Source organism: Euphorbia lathyris, chromosome 4 (assembly GCF_963576675.1).
Source record: "Euphorbia lathyris chromosome 4, ddEupLath1.1, whole genome shotgun sequence".
Taxonomy (NCBI): Eukaryota; Viridiplantae; Streptophyta; class Magnoliopsida; order Malpighiales; family Euphorbiaceae; genus Euphorbia; species Euphorbia lathyris.
The window spans coordinates 1036548-1060526 of record NC_088913.1 but is presented as its reverse complement, the minus strand read 5'-3'; the positions used below and the strand labels follow the sequence as shown (position 1 = coordinate 1060526).

The following is a 23979-nucleotide window of genomic DNA, read 5'->3' as shown; positions in this document are numbered from 1 at the left end:
TTTCTTCCCATTTTTTAGTGTTGTAGTCGATACCGGAAAATATTTTATTTTTTAATAAAAAAAATTCTATTACCCAATAGTTTCCGGCAAACAAAAGGAGCAAAAAAAAAAATATTACATATATGATCATCTTCTGGATGTGAATATTGGAATTCCTAAAATCAATATCTAAGTTATTGTAAGTTTTTCCTTCCAAAACCTCTCTCTAAACTTTTTCCTTACTAAAAGAAAAGAAAAAATAATTAGAAAAAGGCCTAATACATAAATAACCCTCTAAATTTGTCCAAATGTTGTAACTGACCCCCTTAACTTTCAATTGTAACAACTTACCCTTAAACTTGTCCAATTGTAAAACATAACCCCAAATCGGGAATTTTTTTTATCTCGTACTTGGATCAACCGTAAAAACGTTTCCTTGGATTCATATCACGCCAAAGATCTGATTATCACACTCCACAAATGTTGCAGTTTTTGTATTTTACGTGTTTCTTCAATTGCAATCCATGTCAGCAATTTGGGATTGTGTTTCACAATTAGACAAGTTTGAGGGGTTACGTTTTACAATTGGAAAAGGTTAAGGGGTAAGTTGTTACAATTGAAAGTTGAGGGGGGCAGTTGCAATATTTGGACAAGTTTAGGGGGTTATTTATGTATTAAGCCTTAGAAAAAATATAATAGGAAGATAATCATAGACACAATTTATATATTATACCTTAGCTTTATTTGTGAAATTTATACTCACAAACTCATCTCATATCTCTGTAGTTATAAAATCATACTGCACGGGATAACTATCTGGTTGGACACGACTCTTGCAGTTATGACCCAACCACTCTTCAATTTATGAATATATTAATACGAATATAAGTAAATTATAATTTATCAATTGACTGAAAATGAAGAGGGACGATAAGTTTTACAGAGAGCGAGAGAAAGGTGTAATGCACGGTACATCTTCCAAATTTCCGTTTGATCATAGAAGAAGCCTTACTCACCCAAATTTCGGAAGGTTCCTATCCACGTTTAGTTTTTTTTTGTTTTTTTTTGTTTTTTCGCCGGTAATATAATGCAACCTCAAATAGAGTAACATGAGTTTGATGCTTTGAATTTGTGTAGATGCTTGGAAGATCTACATAAAATCAATGCATCAAACTCATGTTACTCTTTCTCAGATTGCACAACGTCGCCGGCGGAAAAATAAAAAACTTAAAGAGAGCAAGAACCTTTGGAAATTTGGGTGACCACTCCTCTACTGAAGGAGCAAGGTTTCTTCCATGGCCAAATAGAAATTTGGAAGATATACGCGCATTACACCTCTCTCTGTATATAAATTATCGAGAAATTATATTAGATATTGGGTTCTTCATGTAAAATTTAGGACCCCAATATGTATTTTAACATGTGTATTAAACTAATAAAAATTGTAATAATTATTGATATGAACAAATAGAAATTTCCCACACATTGTCATGAATTTTTTTCGGCTCTCCATCGAAACGAAATGCATCGCCTTGTCCGTTTTATTAGTGTAAATGTGAGAATAGTCAACTCCTCTTAACCATATTTATAAGACAAGTTTTATTATGGCGGGATATTATTATTGTTATTGGTTGAATATCCGTGCATTGCGCGTATAGATTTAATATGTAAATGTATTTTTTAACAATAATAAAATTAAACACCTAATACACCTAATTAAATATGATGATAATTAAAAAAAAATCGGGATAAGGTGTAAAAATACTCATAACGTTTAGAATCACGAGCAATTTTGATGAAATTTTTACCTCCAATATTAGCAATTAAGAGCAATTTTACCGTTAATATTGTCAAGTTGGGTTAATTTGAGAAATAATTAATCAAACTGTTTTCTCGGTCATGAATCTTGTTATCTACACTTCATATGAGAGTCATCTTATCACTCTTTAGTAACATATCATAAACATATTAGACGTGAAAAAATTAAAAAAATTAAAAATATACTGTCTTTTGTACGAGTTGAACAAAAACATTTCAAAAAATTGTACCGAGTTTATAAATATTAATCTCCAATTCTATTATTAAATCACAGAAAATGTGATTTTTTTAAAAACAAATTAATATGTAATTGGTGCAGAATAAGAAATAAAATATCTATGTCTTATAATAATACCTGAAATTGATCCAACTTTCCAATGTTAGAGATAAAATTGATCGTGGCTGCCAATGTTAATGGTAAATTGCACCATTTTAGATGTTAGGAGTAAAATTACTCTTAACGGTAAACGTTAAGGGTATTTTTGTATCTTATCCTAAAAAAAATTTGACCAAAAGAATTCTTACTCTTTTTAGAACAAAAGTTTACCATTTTCCACCAACGCAAATGTAAAAAAAAACACTAAGCACAAACCACTGATAACCAAAAAGCTATTAATAATTGGTAAACTCAAACTTACTAGAGAGATTATTTACGCGGTAAATTGGAAGAAGAATAAGGACCCATTTATTTTACGGGCTGTTTGCTGTTGTTGTTTGCCGTTTTCCGTTACAGTTTGTTGTTTGCTGTTTCCTTTTATTGTAAGTTGTTTGCTGTTTGAAAAGACTGTTTTTCCAAAAAGCAATGATTCCCTGCTTTATAAAAAGTTACTTTTCAGCTACAAAAGGTAGACAGAAAGTATCTAACCAAACACCTAAAACTCTATTTTTCAAAGTGTAAAGGCAAATATGAGGTCAAAAAGCAACAACCAAACACCCCCTAAGAATAACAAAAACATTGGCGAGGAAGTACTACGAGCGGATCGGGTACAATGGACTTAACCAATGAAAAAAAAGAAATATACCACCTCATTGAGATATGATTGATGTAAAGAAAAATAGTGTACAATTGTCATGTTTCTATTGGCAAGGTCCAATAGACCAGAACCATACTCTTTGAAGAACATAAACAATAAAATTGCAATAAACTTGATAAAATAAACCTTTAGACGAACCGGATGAATGAAAAAAAGATTATGAGGCCCGATGAAATCATTTTCCTTAAGACAGATTAATCCACAGTCGACAATCATCTCCTAGGAGTACAACAGAAGTCTGTGTCAAACTCTAACCGTGTGTATCGAATTATCGTTGGAAAACAAAGAAAATAGGAAAAACAAATCGAAACATAAGGTTTACGGAGTTGGACAAAATTTGGAAGAGAAAAAAATTCAGATGAACTATATGTTTGATTAGAATGAAGAATAAATAACTTTTATAAGCAGACTATTGGAATGTATTTTTCCTCAATTAATTCAAACATCAATTCATTTAATGAAGAATTAGTCTTACTAAATTAATTTAAGTTTTTTTTTTTTAACAATCAATTCTAAGTTAATGAAAATCAAAACTAGTGTAACCACTAAAACGTTTGACAGAATTAATAATGAATAATTCAATTTGAGAAATGGTCCAAATTTTTTGGTTTAAAAAAAATATTAATTCAATTTAATTTTATTAATGAGATTTCTCTAATAACTACATTTCAAAATTTAAAAGCAATTCTAACAGTTCAAGTATCTTTACTCCTCATTCTTTAATGTCGTTTTGGGATAGTATATTACATTGATTAATAGTTATGCTAATTGGTAGATGAAGAGTTTTAGACCTTAAATTTTTGGATAAATAATTATAAGATCCTTATGTTTTTACTTAACACGCTAGTAAGTCCATCATATTATTATAAGGTTCTTAAGTTTTATCTTAATCAATTCTTTAGTCCTTCCATTTGTTTTTGTAAATGAAAGTCCAAAATTTCCCCTAGTTATATACATAAATTTTTTTATCTTTTAGTTTCAAATTTAATCTAATTAATTTTAATGAAATTTTTGAACTACATATACACCGAAATTAATATACTTAAAAAAATGTATTATTAATTTTCTTACACTGTAATTATTTTTTAATATAATATCTTTAAACTAACATTAAATATTATTATAATTTTTTTATAATTTTTTATAAATCATATATTTTTTTCTTTCATTCATAAAATTTATTAGAATTGTAAAAACTTTTTATAATGATAGTTTTACTCCTATTTTAATAATTTTTGAAATATTTTTCATTCATTTTTTAGTCAATAAATTTTACGTTAATAAATTAAAGTTCTATAATTATATAAAAATTAATAAATCAATTACTTCATATTGGAGAGATTGTGATTATGTAGGAAAAAAGAGAAAAAAATATAAAATAGAAAAAATAGATGTTTTATTACTAAAACATAAAGTAAAGGGTAATTTTAGTATTTTAGATTTTATTTAGAGGGTGTTTGTTTTAGCTTTTCGGATGTGCGTTTAGCGTTTCACTCCAAACCACTGGAAAAATAGCGTTTGGTTAGGTTTATATAACCGCTGCGTTTAGCGTTTTTTCTGAAATCTGCAGCGTTTTGGAGCGTTTCACGAAAAGCTCCTATTTGGAGCTTTTCATAAACAGCTGTTTGTAGTTATTTGTTATTGACATAATTATCCTTTTTATTTCCACAAAATATGTTTATTCTTTAATATTATTTATATTTCTACAAAATAATTACCGAAAAAATAATGTTTTGTTGCGTTTAATAAATTTTTTATTTTTTATATAGATTATTTTTATTAATTTGTGTAACACATTTTTTATTTTATAATAGGATAAGGTGCAAAAATACCCCTAACATTTATAGCTAGGAGCAATTTTACCTTTAACGTCTAAAATGGTGCAATTATACTCCTATTGTTGGCAGCCAAAATCAATTTTACCCCTGACATTCACAAGTTGGGTCAATTTGAGAAATAATTTATCAAACTGCATTCTTGGTCATGAATATTGCCATCTACACTTTACATACCATTTTATCATCGTTAGTAACAGATCACAAACATATGATTAGACATGATTTTTTTTAAGAAAATAAAAAAAATATTGTCTTTTGTACGAGTTAGACAAAAAAAAATTCAAATATTTCGCTGAATTTATAAATAATAATATTTGAAATTGATCCAACTTGTCAATGTTAGGGGTAAAATTGCTCTTAGCTGCTAGCGTTATGAGTAAAATTGCACCATTTTAGAGGTTAAGAGTAAAATTATCCCTAGTTGTAAACATTATAGGTATTTTTTCACATTTTTCATTTTATAATTTCATCGTTGATTAATTTAAAACATGTCCATTTTAGACATTTTAAATCCGAACAGCAGCAGTTCGATATGATTTTACCAAACACTGGTAATTAAATAGCTAACAGCTTACTGCAACTGCAAATAGCTAACAGCTTACTGCAACTGCAAACAGCTAACAGCAACCGCAACAGCTATTAGCTAACAGTTGAACCAAACAGGCCCTTAGTATAGTTTGATCATTGATCCAAGCATAAAGACTAAGGAGTTACCAAAAACAAAAACTAGAGAACTATATAATTATTTCTGAAAACACAAGGACTAAGTAGTGTATTAGGTAAAAACACAGGAACCTTATAATTATTTATCCTAAGTTTTTTAAGCAGTTTATTAAGAAGATAATACAAAAATTTGAAAAGTAAATAAAATTTATAATTCAGACACCTAACTTAAAATTGCTTCTAATAATTGGTACGGGAAGAGTTTTAGAGTTGAAATTTATTAAAAGTAATTATTAAATTTATAAAATAAAGAAGACAATACAAAAACATAAAAAAAAAAAATTAAACTTTTTATAATTTAGACATCCAAGCTAAAATACTTCTTATAATTGTTTCAATAAAGTTACCCCGACGACTTTAAGAGTAAAAAGACACCAAAAAAGTGACGTGACTTCCATATCAACATTAGTCAACTTTCACAGTTGATCGAAACCACACGTGGTTGCCACCTAGCTGACCAAAATGACATATGTCAACTAAGGGTAATTAGCATTGGTGCTCACAAAAGTTTGGACAATATCCTCAAAAGGTCAAAAAGGTTTAATTTATCTTAATAAAATCACTTAAGTTTGTTTTTATCCCAATAAAGTACGTTGGACGTTTTTCGATCATTTTTTCATCAAAATTGCTCACATGGCATCTAATCACATGTTTCAACACCATATGACATAATAAAAAAAATTAACCATAAATTAACTCAAGTAAATAAGGACTATCAACTAAAATTTTAATCATAAATTAACCTACGTAGCAATAGATTATCAATTAAAATACGTGTTTACATTTTTTTAATATGCTAGGTGGCACTAACGTGACGTTGAGATACCACGTGAGCAATTTCGGTGAAAAGATGATTGAAAAACATCAAAAGTGACTTTATTAGGATAAAAATAAACTTAAGTGATTTTATTGAGACAACTTAAACTTTTGTGACCTTTTGGGGACGTTGTCCAAACTTTTGTGACCACCGGTGCTAATTACCCGTCAACTAAGTGGCAACCACATGTCATTTCAGTCAACTAAGTTGTAGACACGTGCCGTTTTGATCAGCAGTGAAAGTTGACTAGTATAGACATAGAAGCCACATCATATTTTTGGTGTCATAATTACGGTATCTTTTCACAATCCATAATATTGCAGTTGCTTAATAGAAATCCAGATTATGTTATGTGTATTCTTTTGAATTGGACTATTCACTGTTGAATCATGCATTATGAGTTCTTATATTAAGCACCGGCTCTTCCATGTCACTTGGGGGATCCTCAATTCACATTGGACACGTGTATTATGATCCTGCATAATAATTAAAATAATGGAACCTCTTATAATATATGTGGGTTCATATTACATGTGTTAAAATATGTATGGAAGGTTCTCCATTTAACATGGAGAATCGTGTACTTCTAATAATTTGCCGTTTGTTATTGCTTGAAGAAAAAAATTGATCTAGTTTTAATAATTTACTAATGTTTACTCTTTAAAGTTGGTGGAAAATGTTAGACTAATCCATCATCAAATCAACCTTAAAAATATAATATATTTTTTATATCCGAAATTTATCATGTTTATATTTTGATATATGAAATCTATTTTTATATTTAAAAACTATTATATTCGAACGTTTTGGCGCCAACACATTACTACATAATATCAATACGCTAATATCATTTTGAGGGGTTTAGTGAGGTTCTTTTTGTCTCTGTTTCGAGGAATTTCTATCAAAATAAATGATTCATGACCCATCTACTATTTTGAGGGATTTTCTTTATTAGTACGGTTTTGGCCTCTATTTTTTTTTCATATTTCATCACTTAATATAATTATTTCATCTATACCATGTACGTCATTTTATTGCTTATTAGTAGCAGATCATAACCATACGATTAAACGTGAAAAAAATAATGTCTTTCATATGAGTTGCACAAAAAAATTCAAATATATTTTGCCGAATTTATAAATATTAACCTTCAATTATATTATTACATCATAAAAAATTATGAAATCTTTTTTTAGAACCAACTGATATATGATCAGAATAAGGAACAAAATACCTATGTTTTATAATAATGTCTAAAATTGACCCAACTTGTCGCCTTTAGTAATAAAATTGCTCTTTACTGCCAACGTTTGGGGTAAATTTGCATCACTTCAGACATTAGGAGTAAAATTGCTGACTGTGAACGTTAGAAGTATTTTTACACTTTATCCTAAGTTATAGAAATATATTTCAGGTATCAAAATTTAAACATAATAAATTCAAGTATAAAAAATATATTATAATTTTAGGCCGATTTGATCATGAGTTAATTTGACTATTCACGCTAACTTTAAGGGCGGAGTTGATACACAAAAATTGATTTGGACTAAATTAATCATTCATACCAACTTTAAGGGCCAATTTAACCCTTTCTTCGATGAATAATTATCTGTTTCCGAAAGAAATCCAAGAATTTCTTGGGAATCCTACAAAATCTATTCGTTCTTTCAGAATTTATCTAGGTTTGAATCCTAGCGAGAGATCGACTAAAGATAAAAAAAAGTTATTGAAGAAGGAACCAGATGTTTCTTTTATCCCTTCCGGTGATCGGAAAATAAAGAAATAGTTAATATATTCAAGAAATTGTTGAAGAAGGAACGAGATGTTTCTTTTAGGCGTACGCTACTGAATTTGTATAAGGAGATGAGCAGGAAGGTGTGGCCTCGGGGACCTTGGGTGGTCGAATCAAACACGGCCAAGTTTGACCTGATAGATAGACAAAAAGCATCGGAGGCTAAGAGGGTGGAGGAAGCGTGGAGCTCACCGTTAAGAAAGATCTAGTGGCAATATCCACGACGTTGCACATTTGGAGACCATATGAGTTGTCTACTCTTGGACTGGATGACCAGGCTATAATGTGGTAGGACAAAATGAGATGATTATCTATAAAGAGCATTTCAAAGCGAGGATGTGATTGCGACTGCTTCCTTACTTCGTTGAGGTCTTGCGGGAGTTCAATATCTGTCTCGATCAAATTCATTCCAATGGGTGGAGGATAATGGTGGAATTTTATTCAATTTATCGAGAACCCGAGTTGAGAGCAACTGGTCTCGTGGTTAGCAAGTTCTTTAAACCCACCATAGGAGACAAATCACATGTGACCTTTGCGTCCAAAGTTCAATGTTATTAGAGGACTTTTGGACAAATGGAGGCACCGTTACTTTAAAGTCTCGCTCATTGATCGCGAATTTTCGCACTCAGTTAACTATGGCTATATATCCTAGAAATTGGTTGACGGAGAGACCAATGGCGGTGAATGAGCTAAGTGTAGTTCAGAAGGTTAATAAACCTTTTGGGACAAGTTTGGGGACAACTAATATAATAAACCATTTTAGTAAGGGGTTAAGGTGCAGAAATATCCCTAACATTTTGAATCAGGAGCAATTTTACCCCTAACGTATAAAATGGTACAATTTTACCCCTAACGTTGGTAGCCAATAGCAATTTTACCCCTAACGTTTGGGTCAATTTCAGGCACTATTATAAAACACAGATATTTTATCTTTCTGCACCAATTGCATATCAATTAGTTCTAAAAAAAAATTATGTTTTTTATAATTTAATAATAGAATTAAAGATTAATATTTATAAATTCAGTGGATTTTTTGAATTTTTTTGTCCAATTCATACAAAAGACAGTATTTTTTTTTCACATATCAACATATGTTTGTAATTTATTACTGATAAAATGACCCACATGTGAAGTGTAGATTACAAAATTAATGACCGAGAAGACAGTTTGATAAATTATTTCTCAAATTGACCCAATTTATCAACGTTATGGGTAAAATTGCTCTTGGCTACAAAAATTAGGGATAAAATTGCACAATTTTAGACGTTAAGGGTCAAATTGCTCCTGGCCCAAAACGTTATGAGTATTTTTGCACCTTAACTTTTTAATAAAATTATTCCAATCCATTTCTGTAATAGTCGGCTCATCTCTCAATTAAACTCTAAACTCTATTGTGTAAATAGACTTGAACTCCAAATCTATAACTTTAAGCAACTTAAAATCTTTACAACAAGTAATTAATTTTAACTAATCTCTCAATGAACAATACCTGCTTCAAAAAAGGAGTACAAAATCATACTGATATTTTTTTTATGGGAGTTCAAATAATTAAAATGTTCAAATATTTAAGGATAATTAATTTATTAGTATCTGTATTTTAATAAAATACACTGTTTAATCTCTGTATTTACAAAAACACATGGTAAGGTCCTAACCTTTTTCTCAGTGAACTGTTTAGTCATTCTGTCTGAAGAGGAAATTTAATTTAAAAGAAGAAGCTTTTTGTATGGAGAACAAGAAAAAGAACATACCCAATTCTTACGAATTTGAACGATTAAGAAGAAAATTAAGAAGAAGAACACTCAAAGTTGATTTCAGATGCAGTAGAATTTAAAGGAAGAGAAAATAACGGAAAAGAAGAATGCAAATCCAAATTGATTGACAAAATTTTCATGAGAGTCTAACGGCAGGGACTAAAAAGTTCACCGAGAAAAACGTTAGGGACATCGAGAAAAAGATTAGGAACTTTACCGTGTGTTTTTAAAAATACAGGGACTAATAAATTAATTACCCAATATTTAATTGTTAGAAAAACTGCAATATGGAATATAATTAAACAAGATTTGCCAGTTGAATGAAAAAGCTACCATTTTTGGCTTTAACATTGACCTCTGCTGCTTGCTTCGGAGCCCCCAAATATTAGACATTGATGATCCTCTGTCTGCTGTGAGAATGAGTGCTTATAGCAGGAAGTCTTCTTAATGCTTTCACTTCCTGGGTTTTTCTTGCTCTGTTATCATGAAGTCGGAAAAAAAAAATACCGAAATCGAGTAGGCAATTCAAGAAATGCATTGAGCAAAAGGGGTTTCTATTTACTGCCTCGAGGTCACAGGCAAGATACTCATGAGGGCAGCAGCTGTTATGGTCATCACAACAGGCAGAGTATCATCAATATCTAAAATTCGGGCTCCAAAGCAAAACCCGCTATCTAAAATTGAGTGGCGGAGCCAGAGCTCATAGTCCAGAGGGGCTCCATTGCATGAAGATTTTTTTTTTCTTAATAACCACTTAAAGCTTAGATTCATAGTAGTCAAATCAAAATTTTCAAATTTTTGATAATATAAGGGTAAATTTGATCATATGGTACAAAACAACTGAGATTTAATATAAAGTAAGGATAAAGTGCAAAAATATTCTAATGTTTACATCTAAGAACAATTTTACCCCTAACGTCTAAAATGGTGCAATTTTACCCTTAACGTTGGCAGCTAAGAACAATTTTATCCCTAACGTTGACAAGTTTGGTCAATTGTAGAAATTATTTATCAAATTGTCTTCTCGGTCATGAATTTTGTAACTAAAAAAATACAATTAAAGACCAATTATGCAAACTTAGTTTTATATCATATAATCACATTCTACATTATAAGTACTAATTTTAACTATTTTGGGGACTGCTCCGGACTGAACCACTGTTCGTCAAGGGTGTTCCGGAAGGCCGAAGGGTCGGGAGACCCTCCCCTACCCCCTAGCTCCGCCCCTGGATAAATTAGATTTATAGCTCTTGAACTATAGATGGTTTTGTTATCTGGGAAGAAACACTGCTACATTGCTACCTTTTATTTTTTTCGTTGGATTTGATATTGCTTGTTGCAGACTAACTCCCAAAGACCCTGAAACTGCAGGCCTTCATCCTCTGGCCGTTGCAGGTGTTCACTCTGAAATTATATATGCAGTCATTTCAATGCACTCTGAAATTTATATAAATATATATGTAGTCATTTAAATGACTTTACTCCCAATGAGTTAGTTCTTGCTCTGCCATCACAAAATAAAAATAAGAGGAAAAGTAAGTACATATGTCGTTTAATACATTAGATTTATTTCAAGAGAAAATGATTTCTGCTTACCAGCCTGTAGATTCTGGTCTCAAGGTCACGGACCGGCAAATGGGATTTTGTCATCAGAACCGGTATGCAGAATCAAGACAGCAGGAGCTGTTTCATTCGGTGAATTAGGAGTAACCATCACATTCGGTGGAAAGGCCTCGCAGAAGGTAGAGCATTCACAAGAGATGATAAAAAAACAATCATCACATTTAGAGGAAGGCCTCGCCGAAGATGAAGCGACTAGGATTAGGAGTGTTTTAGCCATTTTTTATAGGATATGATCAGTCTATTCCGTCCTTACTATCTTCTCGCACCCAGGACCCCAAGAGTTTCACAAAATCCAGAAATCCACTAAAGCTATATACACTTTAGATATAGAATTCATCATTCATGGATCTAGATTCAATCTGTAAAAAATTCATTTTCTAGCTAGAACACTAACTAGCTGTTTTAACTATGTCCATCATCATGCATCCAAGTCCTAATGTATTAGTAAATAAACGAAATGCAATACATGAACATAGTTTACTAGGCGAACTTCTATTTGGTATCGATAACGAATATACATTTAAGCTACTTAAAGTCATGTAACCATACTCATCAGATGCACAAGATAACTTCCAACCCTATGTGCTAAGTACAAAAGCATAAAACTTTTAACATGTTCTACATATTTGAACATACCTAGCTAGTTAGAACTTAGCAACTCAATAGTTGTATGTGGAAAACATCTTTAGAAGCTTAACAATTTTTTAGAAACTTCAAACGGAATTCCTGTTCCACAATCTGCTAAAATGACGACTACCTTGTCCAGCATTCTTGCATTCTTCAGTAGGAACTCAACAAATTTGAACACAAGTTTATGTTTATCATCTTTCTCTGGGAGCCCAATAATCTTAACAGTCTTCAAATTTGACAATGAACAATTGAAAACGGTTCCATTTGAATCCCAATAGTTCTTCTTGCTTCCAGTGCTTCGAGACTATAAATAGAGTTTGTTAGTTCAAAAACTTAAAGGACGACACATGGAAATCGGATATAATTGGCATGACAATCAATTTTGATGCTATGATTTAATTTATTAACTCATTAAACAGGGTAATACTCGATTAGAATTGAAGTTATGATTGGCTGAAATAAATTATACCTTAACGAGCTGCAACTTTATGACTAATTTCTCAAGCAGAGGTGAATTGCGAATTGCACATATAATTCCAGGGAGATCCTCAGCAAAATTAGTACTATCCATAGTCAAACATTTGCAATTTAATAATTGAGAAAATAGACCTTAAATCTCCAAAGCTGATAGAATCTTCAAAGTTCAAACATAATAAAAATGAAAATTCAGGAATATTAAGAATTTACTTTCCAACAACAAAAAGGAAAAGCTTTATAAGTTAGTCAGCTCCCAATTTCAAGCAGCTTCACATGTTGAAGCTTTCCAAGAATCGTCATTGCCAAACTTCGCTTCCATCGGGACTCAGAAACTAAATCTCCAAAAGAATAATATACACTTGGAAAAAATCGATACAAATTTAATTTCTCAAGGTTTGGACATGAAATTTCAAAATGCAAAGTATTATGGGTTGCTCCCAAAACTAATTTTTTCAAAGATTTTGAATCAATAACGAGCCGATCAGAACAGGTATGGTTTGGTAATCCAAAGTTTGGCAATTCCAACGTATGAAGCAAGGGACTGCTGGATATAACTTTTTCAATCGTTTGATCAGCCAAGTCACACCATCCAATATCTGAATTCTCAGATATCTTGATACATAATTCTACAAGATTTGGACATGAAATTTCAAGGTGGTCTGTTTTATGGTCACTTTCAACGTCTACAAAGATCAATTTTTTCAAAGATTTGGAAGCAATAACGATGCTAGTGAACCCAATACATCTGGCTAATTCCAACAATTCAAGTACGGGGCTGCCGGATACAACTTTTTCTATGGCCAAACTATAAATACAAGAACATTCCAACTTCAATTCCTTCAGACGTGGCCAATTTATCTTATTTAGTCTCCAATCATGTATAAAACCACACTTGAAGAACTCTAATTTAACAAACGAAGCATTGTTGTAAAGGAATTTCGGCAACACATAGGAAATCTCCTCATACTCATCTTGGGAATAGAGATGCAAGATTAGTTCCTCCACCTCTTTTCTCATTGCAAAACGGATCTTTGAATTTAGTTGGACGTCACTCTTTAAGTAACAATCATATTGAACATAGAATTTCTTTATCTTGGAGCAATCATGCAGATGTAGAAAAACTTTCAAGAGAATATCAATAAAGGGATAGTTCTTATGGATAAAGAGCTCGGTAATCAATCAAATGGGTCAGTAGTACTAACTCCATTGCGAGATCTCGTGAATGAAAAAAAAACTCGAGCCAACCATCCTCATCTATTCCCTAGCGCCCTTAAACGCCTAGATGATAACATAGAGGAGTATAAAATGGCTTCACAATGATGTGTGCGAATCCGATAACATGTTAAATTTCGGTCTTGTTGACCATTTGTGCGACATGTTTATGCTTCCCAGTAATTTTCGATGAATTCCATATTTAACTTTTTATATTGAGGCCACATCATTTCGATAAATAATATTTTCTGACCTTTATGTTTGAATTTGCATTGCAGCGTCTTATGGATATGTTTTCATTACAAATTCATCAAGATCGTGAATGTCAGGAACTGAGGGAGAATCATGAAAAGATCGAAGAGTTGACTTGAGAGCTAAACTGACGAGAAATTGCCAAAGTGAAAAAAGGAAAGACTTAATATATCATTTATCTTCTGAACTTGTCCAAAAAGTTTGATTGGCTTCATGAACTTCTAAAGAATCCTAATAGCGCTTCAACTTGTATAAAATATTCAGTTACCCTCCTAAACTTGCATAAAATGTAATCAATTAATCACTCAGTTGCAAAAACGTAAATTAAATGTGGAAAATGTATTACACACTTTTTAAAAAAAAAGTGAAATGATCAAGGTCAGAATATGCAGTTCTAATATTAGAGAAGACAAGTTCTACCGTTGAGCAAGTAAGAACTTCATTTTTAATATGTTTTAGTCTAATATGTGAATTATGTAATAACATTCTAAGGCGCATGCAATACATCTTCCTCATGCAGCTTATTTAAGCCATATAAGTGCACATCTTATGCAAGTTGAAGGGGCTATCAACACACTTTTAAAGTTCAGTGGGATCAATCAAACTTTTTATTCAAGTTCAGGACGCAATATAAGCCAAAAGTAAAACACTAAACACCATAAGTCTATTTTGGTACCTTACCAAGGTCTATTTTTACTCAAGTTCAGGAGGCAATATTGGAACCTAAATTGGTACCTTTTTTAAAAATTAAACCTATATTGGTGCTATTTTGTATGTTGAGCTTAAATTGATATTCCCAAAAACCATGTGCCTATTTTGTTACCTTATTTCTCTAAACTATTAAGGGAAAAAGATCAACCGGAAATAGAGATAGATAAACATAGAACTGACAAAGAACAACTCAAAATCGAGAAAATCAGTTGATAGCGAAAGTGGAGGCCAAAAAAAAGTGACAGCTGCAACTGCTGAAATAAATAAGCAGAATCTATGTTGCACATGAGGATATGAAACAGAACCAGAAACGGATACCGTTATTTTTAAGAAAACATAGTTAGGAAACTGTAATGGAAATGAGAAAAAAACGAAACGCAAAACAGACAGAACGCAGAAACACTCATAGAAGCTAGAGGATTCACAAGAGATGATAGAGAGCAATCATCACATTTAGGGACGGCCTTGCTGAAGATAGAGCGACTAGGATTATGGATGTCTTGGCCGTTTTTGATAGGATATGATCGGTCTACTCCGTCCTGACGCAGCAGGACCCCATGAGTTTCACACAATCCAGAAATCAACTAAAGCTATATGCAGTTTGGTTGGGAAGATAAAAATGAAAAAGTATATGGAGGCACGGATATATTTAGACATATAATTCACCATTCATGGGTAAAAATTTCAATCTCATATCCTCCTATTTCAATCTTTCCAACATTAACTATGTCCATCATCATGGATCTGAATCAGTAAATAACAGAAATGCAATGTATGAACGTAGTTTACTAGGCAAGAACTTCTATTTGGTATCGATAGCGAAAATTAATTTAAGCTAATTAAAGTCATGTAACATAATCATCAGACACACAAGACAACCTCCAACTATATGAGCTAAGTACAAAAGCATACATCAAAGCTGCTAAAACTTTTAACATGTTCTACATATTTGAACATACCTAGCTAGTTAGAACTTAGCAACTCAATAGTTGTATGCGGAAAACATCTTTGGAAGCTTAACATTTTTTTAGAAACTTCGAACGGAATTCCTGTTCCACAATCTGGTAAAATGATGACTACCTTGTCCAGCATTCTTCCATTCTTCAGTAGGAACTCAACAAATTTGAACACAAGTTTATGTTTATCATCTTTCCATGAGAGCCCAATAATCTTAAGAGTCTTCAAATTTGACATTGAACAATTGAAAACAGTTCCATTTGAATCCCAGTAGTTCTTCTTGCTCCTGCGATCATTCAAGTCCCGAAGCGTTCCAGTGCTTCGAGACTATAGATAGAGTTTGTTAGCCCAAAAACTTAAAGGATGGCACATGGAAATCAAATATAATTGGCATGACAATCAATTTTGATGCTATGATTTAATTTATGAACTCATTAAACTACCAAGTTACCACCTTGGATTAGAATTGAAGTTACGATTGATTGAAACAAATCATACCTTAATATGCTGCAACTTTATAACTAATTTTTCAAGCATAGGTGAACTGCGAATTGCACATATTATTCCAGGCAGGTCCTCATCAAAATTAGTACCATCCACAGTCGAACATTTGCAATTTAATAAAGGAGAAGATAGACCTTCCATCTCCAAAGCTGATAGAATCTTCAAAGTTCAAACGTAACAAAAATGAAAATGCAGGAATAATAAGAATCTACATCCAAACAACAAGAAGGAAAAGCTTTATAAGTTACCTTGATAACCCAGCTTCCAATTTCAAGCAGCTTCATATGTTGAAGCTGCCCAAAAATCTTCATTGCCAAACATCGCTCCCATGGAGATTTAGAATCTAAACTTCAAAAGAAGAATATACACACGGCACAAATCGATAAAAATCTAATTCCTCAAGTTTTGGACATGAAATTTCAAAATCAAAAGTATTATGGGTTGCTCCCAAAACTAATTTTTTCAAAGATTTTGAAGCAATAACGAGCCGATCAGAAGAACGACTTTCCGGTAATCCATAGTCTGTTAATTCCAACTTATGAAGTAAGGGACTGCTAGATAAAACATTTTCAATCGTTTGATCAGGCAAGTCAGACCATGGAGTATCCATATTCTCTGATATCTTGATAGATAATTCCTCTTGGACATGAAATTTCAAGGTGCTCTCGGTAATTGAGACATTCAGCGTCTACAAAGATCAATTTTTTCAAAGAATTGGAAGCAATAACCACGTTAGCGAACCCAATACATCTGGTTAATTCCAACAATTCAAGTACGGGACTGCCGAACTTTTTCTATAGCCAAATCACGAATACAAGAACATTCCAACTTTAATTCCTTGTGGCCAATTTATCTTCAATTTTGATTTATTTAGCCTCCAATCAAATATAAAATCACACTTGAACAACTCTAATTTAACAAACGAAACATTGTTGTAAACGAATTTCGGCAACACATAGGGAATCTCCTCATTCTCATTTTGAGGATAGAGATGCAAGATTAGTTCCTCCACATCTTTTCTTATTGCAAAACGGATCTTTGAAGTTAATTGAGCGTCACTCTCTAAGTAACCATCATGTTGCACATGAAATTTCTTTATCTTCGAACAATCATGCAGAGTTAGGGTTCTGTCGATGAAATGAGAGAAATTTTTATCATTCTTACCAGTAGAATCGAAAATGAGGATATGTTGAATTAGGGAATCTGGAAAAGCACTGATTCTATCTTCTTCCCCCTGCAGCTTCAGCCTTTTGTTTCCTGCCCTCTCAGTGTCATCTTCCGATGAAGATCCACCACTCTCCTGCTCGGTGTCATCAACCGATGAAGCTCCGACGCTTTCCTCCTCACTGTTGTTCTGGTCCATTCTTATCAATTTTCTGCTGCGCAGTCGAAGTCTATAATGGACTTGAATAAAAATAAGTTTGCGATGAAATAGGTTATTACAGTATAAAAGGTTAGATGCTTAATTGAATAAAGGGTAAATAATTTATTAGTCTCGTCATTTTTAACTAATATACTGTTTAGTCGATCTATTTTAAAAAAAACATATTATAAGATTTCTATTTTTTTTAATATTAACTTATTGGTCCTTCTGTCTAATTTTTTTTAGCTTTCTAATTGTTATATTTAGCATAAATAGACAGACAGAAAATAACAGAGTAACATGATTATTTTGTATTATTATAGCTGTCCTGAAAGTTAAGATATATTCGGTTAAAAATCTCAAAAAAACAAGACAGAATAACCAAATGATTAATATTGATAAAAGATAGAGACCTTATAATGTGTTTTTCAAAACAGGTGGACTAAAGTGTGTATTAGGCAAAAAGACAGGGACTAATAATTTATTGGCCTAATGAATACCCAGCCCCCTAAAGTTGTCCGTTTTGTTCATTTAACCCCCTCACCTTACGGGACAACCCTTTAACCCCCTAAACTCCATAAAAATGGTATTTCTCACCCCCTTAACTTGTCCATTTATCCCCCCAACTCATAGAATGTTCTATTTACCCCCTTAACTCCATAAAAGTGGTATTTTTCACCAATTACAATCCGTTATCGAAGCCTAAATTGATAACTTTTTTTAAACGTTAAACCTATATTTATGTTTTCCATAAAAGTGGAACCTAAATTGATACTTCCCCAAAAATCATAGACCCATTTCGGTACATTATTCCTACATATAATGTATTTAACTTGTTTATATTAATGTTCTTGTTATTTGTATTTTTTATCCGTTCTTTCTCCATTCAACTTTTTTTACTACTATAAAGGGATAAGAAATACCATTTTTATGAAATTAAGAGGGTAAATAGGATCATAAGTGGTGAGAAATACCACTTTTATGGAGTTAAGGGGGTAAATAGGATATTCGATGAGTTGAGAAGGGGTAAAATGACAAATTTGGACAAGTTAAGGGGGTGAGAAATACATTTTTATGGAGTTTAGGGGGTTAAAGGGTTGTCCCGTAAGGTGAGGGGGTTAAATGAACAAAACGGACAACTTTAGGGGGGCTGGGTATGCATTAGGCCTAATTTATTTGCCCTTGAATAAATTATTTTGGGGGCTTAAAAGACGGTTTTGGCAATTCTAATTATTCCCACTTATACATTGGGTAAATTACAATTATGGCAATTCTAACTATTCCTTATTAATGTTAGGGTCTAACGTTTTTTTACGAAGTACATATTTAAGGCATGTTTGATAGAGAAATTTTTTGACTAAAATTAGAGGTTTAAACTATTTTAGAGGTTTTGATTTGTCAACCTCTAATAATTGTGTTTGGTGAAGAGATGTTTGAAAGCGATTATTGTATCCAAAAAAACTCGTTTTATTAGCTTTCTCAATTAGTTTATTGCTCTAACTTTTTTTAATGAGATTTTTACTCTTAATTACTACCCTTTAACCCCATATAAGAGTTATTAGTAATCAATTGCTAAGTTTTTACCAAACAAATTTACACAATCGGTTAGTCTGCTATCAATTAACAATTATTTGTCCAACATGGTCATTGAGGTCTTAAAAGTAGCTTTTCTAGATAAAAACACAGTTTGGTAATTGCAAAAACCGTTTCTTTATAAGCTGGGAAAGATTCTTTCACCAGAAAGAGTAGTTCACACAACTTATGAGAAAATCTAATATTGATTTTGTTGGAACATTAACTTTCAATATAACCTAATAAATTTATTTATTGTTTCTTAACTTTTAATTTTTTTATTATGCTTACTAAACACTTGTCAGCTTTTTACCACATCACACTCTCCGATAGGTGGTTCTGTTGGCCATAGCAATATTAAACTGGACCTTAGGAATGGTGCAAATTTAATCCCAACGTTTCCAAACAAAATCAATTTTAGCTCTACGTTACCAGAATTTTGAAAAAAACTAGTTTGATTGTTATTTATCACATTAGACATTTCAAATAATTTTGTCTATAACTCGAACAGTTTCATACATTTTTAATTGGTTAGTAATTATATTAGTACTCCAATAAACATTTTAGATATTTTGATAAAAACAAACACGCTCCACCACGTGTCAAAAATGTAATTACAAACTTTTAAAAGTTCACAAGACAATTGAATTTTTAGATTATTGAATGTAATTAGACAAGTATAAATATGCAATTGGTTAAGAAAATGAATTATTGAATGCAAAAAGACAAAACTATGAAATATTTTGAACTTTTGAAAATTCAAAGGGACAGTTGAATTTTCACACCAAGTGGATACAACCGACAACATATGTATTTAGCGTAAACTTTAACATAAAATACAATCGACAACAGAAATATTAGATGGCTCATCTCAAAAACTATAACTTAAACAACTTAAAATCTTTACTATTCAAGTCAATTTTAATTAATCTAGGATTTATATCTTATGAGTAATAGCTGCTATAGAAAAGAAGTACAAATAATAGATCAGTTTTGCTTCGGAGCCCGAATCTTAGACATTGATGATCCTCTTGTTGTTGTGAAGGTGAGAATAAGTTTTTTAGAAGGAAGTCTTCTCAATGCTTTCACGGCCAATGAGTTTTTCTAGTTCTTCTGTCATAAAATCGAAAAAAAAAATTAAGACGAAAACCAAGTAGGGAATTCAATAAATGCATTGAGCAAAAGGTAGGGAATTCAATAAATGCATTGAGCAAAAGGGGTTTCTATTTACCAGTCTGAAGGTTCCGGCCACGAGGTCACAAACAGAATACTTATGAGGGCGGCAGCTATTATGGTCATCACAGCAGGTTGCAGATTCAAGAGCGCATCAACCCAATCTGAAGCAAAACCCGTTGTGCTCATAGACACAACAGTAAGTACATCTTCTTATGAATAAATTGCAAGCTGCAGACTCCCGAAGACCCTGAAACTGCAGGTGTTTTATCCTCTGGCTGCATGGGAGTAGATGAGGGTGTGCAAGGAGCTCTTCCGCATAGGGCCTCAAAATTATAAGGGCCCCAAAATTTAAGACGTGTTTAGTCAAATAATAATATAATGCAATAATTGTTGGGCTTTAGAGACTAATAGATAGGTCCAATTTAAGCGATAGGCCCAACTTCAGCGATCTAACTTCAGTGATTAGGGTTTCTTGAGGAGTATCAATATAGCCTCTTTCTTTGTAATCTGTATCTCGAAAATTATAGTGAAATATCCTAGGTTGGTAGTGCCCACAGACGTAGTCATTCAAATTGAGTGGCAAACTGGGTAAACAATTCTTGAGTGTTTGTTTGTGTTTCGTTTATCGTAATTGCATTAATTCCTAACAATAATATCTATTTACACTATTTCATTATATTGAGTGTATATGTGATTTAGATATTCAACCATTCAAAATTCATAACCTTACCCTTAATTCATTTCTTTTTATATTTTCTTAATACAACATTCTAGTAAATATTAAAGGGTTGATAAAAATTTAGCACATGAGCCCCAAAAAGTTTAAGACGGCCCTATCTAGTTGTTGCAGGCGTTCACTTTGAAATTACATATACATATGTAGATGCAGTCATTTCAATGTTTTTACTCCCAACAGGTTAATTCTTGCACTGCCATCACAAAATAAAAATACGAGGAAAAGTAAGTGCAGAAGTCATTTAATACATTTACTTTATTTCAAGAAAAAATGATTTCTTCTTACCAGTCTGTGGATTCTGCCCTCAAGGTCACAGGCCAACAAACGGGATAATGTCAAGACTTAACCACTGTTAATCGAAGCTTTTATAAATGATATGTAGATACTGATGGTTATTCACAGTTGTGAAAAATATATAGGCTCATGCTTAGTCACAAAAACTCATTCACGTTCTAAAGAACTCGGTGTGTATATTTGATCTCTACCTTTAAAAATCAAAATTTTGGTTTTTCCATTTCCCCTTTTCATGAAATTCCAAACTATCCTCGTCTAAATATTTATTGGACTGACAATTCTTATAAAATCATAAAAATCCTTCTCTTGAAAAACCTGAGAATTTAAAGAAGCTTGAGATTGTTACACGGTACACACAAACTTTTTGTTGAAACACCTTTCCACATGATTTTGATTTGACAAAATTATTTAAGTAAATGATAAAAAATATTCTAACACATTAAATTTAAACGCTTTGATTTATTCACACTAATGTGTTTGTTCAATGTTGAGTTAATTGATTTATAAGACATTAAGATAAAAAGTCTTAAGGCCCATAAATGGAAGTCAAGTCCAAGTCAACAAATCAAGACCTCACGGCCCAAGAAGATAAAACGCAGTCGTATCAAGTGAAACGACGACTCAGCATGAAGAAGGATCGAGAAGCCTTCTAACAAAAGCTTCAAGAGGAAGCTGCTGAGTTGAGCGACACTGCAGTCAGGTCAGCGGCATAACAGAACCAACTTATAGACAAAGTATTTCTACTTTGGGTAAAGTTCAGAAGGCGCAGGAAGCTGTCTGGAAGACTTTGCTATAAATGTCGAAACATTCTGTTTATCTGACGAAAAGCTACTGAGCACTGCTGTAGACGGAAGATGCAAGAATCTCATTGGCCAACGACACTGAGCACGTCCGGAGTGACAACGACAGGAAGCCGTTTGCCTCCAACGGTTATTTCGAAATTCGAAATCACCGGTGCTTGAAGTGTCACTATATAAAGGCCTCTCAATTGCTTCATTCGATGCAGCTCTTCAATTAGTCGAAACGCTGACAAAATTCATACTTGAAGTTCTGTGAGAAAAGCAAAGCAAAATCTTACACCAATTTCCAATCATTGTGTAAAAGTCTAGAGTGATTTCAATCATCTAAAGTGTCTTAGCAATTGTTGTTTAGGACAAACACTTTATCATCTCTAGAAGAATAGAAAGGAGAGGCTGAGTACTCGGTTATAGTACTCAGTGGTAGTTATAGGAGTGAGTAGATGTATAGAGGAAGGTACTCTTATATACTCAGCTTCTATTGTAAAAGGTTTCATGCTCTACCTTTAAAGAGCTCAGTAGAGAATTCAAAAAGCTCGGAACGCGTTCCGGGGACTAGACGTAGGCGGAGAGGCCGAACCAGGATATGTCTGTTGAGTAACATATTTCTAACCCTTAAACTCCTTTATATATTGCTTGCTATAAAACTGACTAAGTAACGAACTCATGCTGAGTTGAGTGCACTAAGAAGCTGAGTTCAGGAATAGACTTTAAGTGCTATCTCCAGACTCAAGGAAAGAAACAGACTTAGTCACAATTTGACTAAGCTTGTGTCTTAAAACTACTTAGCGTCACTGTGTAAACCTTTTCTTAAGAAAAGAAGTCAGCCTTAACGGACAAAATTTTAAATAGTTCTTATCCCCCCCCTTGGAACTAACCTTGTCACGTTATAAGGGACCAACAAGTGGTATCAGAGCTTAAAAGCACACTGAGCAAGATATAACTATCTTGAGCTGATCCCCACAATGGCTGAGAACAGCACTCGTTTCCTCCCAGGAAATCAGACAACTCAGATTTTACCTGAGGGACTGTTTCTTTGGGTCTAACTATACCTTATGGAAGAACAGAATGAAAAATTTCATTTAGGCAACAATATATGAGTGCATGGCTTTCTATAGTCCAAGGCCCATTTGTTCCTGTTGAAACTATTGACGGCCAAACGGTTGTTAAAGCTGAGACTAAGTGGACAGAAGATGATCTCAAGAAGCTACAAAATCATGCTTCGGCTATAAACATGCTTCACTGTGCGTTAGATGCTGCAGAGTACAACAAGATTTCAGGTTGTGAGTCAGCATAGGAGATCTGGAAGAAACTGGAGGTCACCTACAAAGGAACCAACAAAGTTAAGGAGTCCAAGGTGAACCAGCACATGAGGTTGTACGAGCTTTTTGAAATGAATGATGATGAAAGAATCTCTGACATGAACTCAAGATTCACAAACATAATCAACGAGCTCAAGAGACTTGGCAAGATCTTCACTGAGGAAGAGCAAGTCAAGAAGATACTGAGGAGTCTTCCTAAAAGCTGGCAAGCCAAGAAACCTACTATTGAGGAAGCTCAAGACTTAACCACCTACAAGTATGATGAACTCATTGGCTCGCTGCTGACCCATGAGATCTCAATGAAGAACTTTGAGGTGAAGGAGAAGTCTGAAGACAAGAAGCAAAAGTCTCTTGTCATGAAAGATGACTCCACTGACGGGAGCTCAACAGACGATGAAGAAATGGCAATGTTCACTAGAAAGATGAAAAGGCTGTTCAAAAAGAATGATAAATATTCCAAGAAGCCTTACAAGAAGTTTGACAAGTACAAAGCTGAGTCCAGCGACAACAAGTACAAGAAGGACAACTCAAAGCCCATTACATGCTTTGAATGTCATCAAACTGGCCATATCAAATCAAGCTGTCCTACCTTGAGGAA

The 23979-nt window shown here is 32.7% G+C and overlaps 1 protein-coding gene across 1 annotated transcript; it reads right to left on the bottom strand.

Moving 5' to 3' along the window:
• Positions 1-15515: 15515 nt before the first annotated feature.
• Positions 15516-17516, bottom strand: LOC136225462 (probable F-box protein At1g60180). The gene is made up of 4 exons (XM_066013470.1): positions 17286-17516; positions 16370-16464; positions 16116-16280; positions 15516-15944 (listed from the first exon to the last, which is right to left on the bottom strand). The coding sequence occupies exons 1-4, from the start codon at positions 17482-17484 to the stop codon at positions 15624-15626; spliced, it is 780 nt and encodes a 259-aa protein (XP_065869542.1). The 5' UTR covers positions 17485-17516; the 3' UTR covers positions 15516-15623.
• Positions 17517-23979: the final 6463 nt, after the last annotated feature.

Excerpts from the sequence above, each read along its gene's own strand:
- LOC136225462 (XM_066013470.1), bottom strand. The coding sequence starts at position 17,484 with ATGGACCAGAACAACAGTGAGGAGGAAAGCGTCGGAGCTTCATCGGTT. Across the intron at positions 16,465-17,285 it reads CCTCATTTTCGATTCTACTG|ATTCTAAATCTCCATGGGAG; the intron begins GTAAGAATGATA and ends TTTGAAGTTTAG. Across the intron at positions 15,945-16,115 it reads TAAAGTTGCAGCATATTAAG|TCTCGAAGCACTGGAACGCT; the intron begins GTATGATTTGTT and ends CTCTATCTATAG.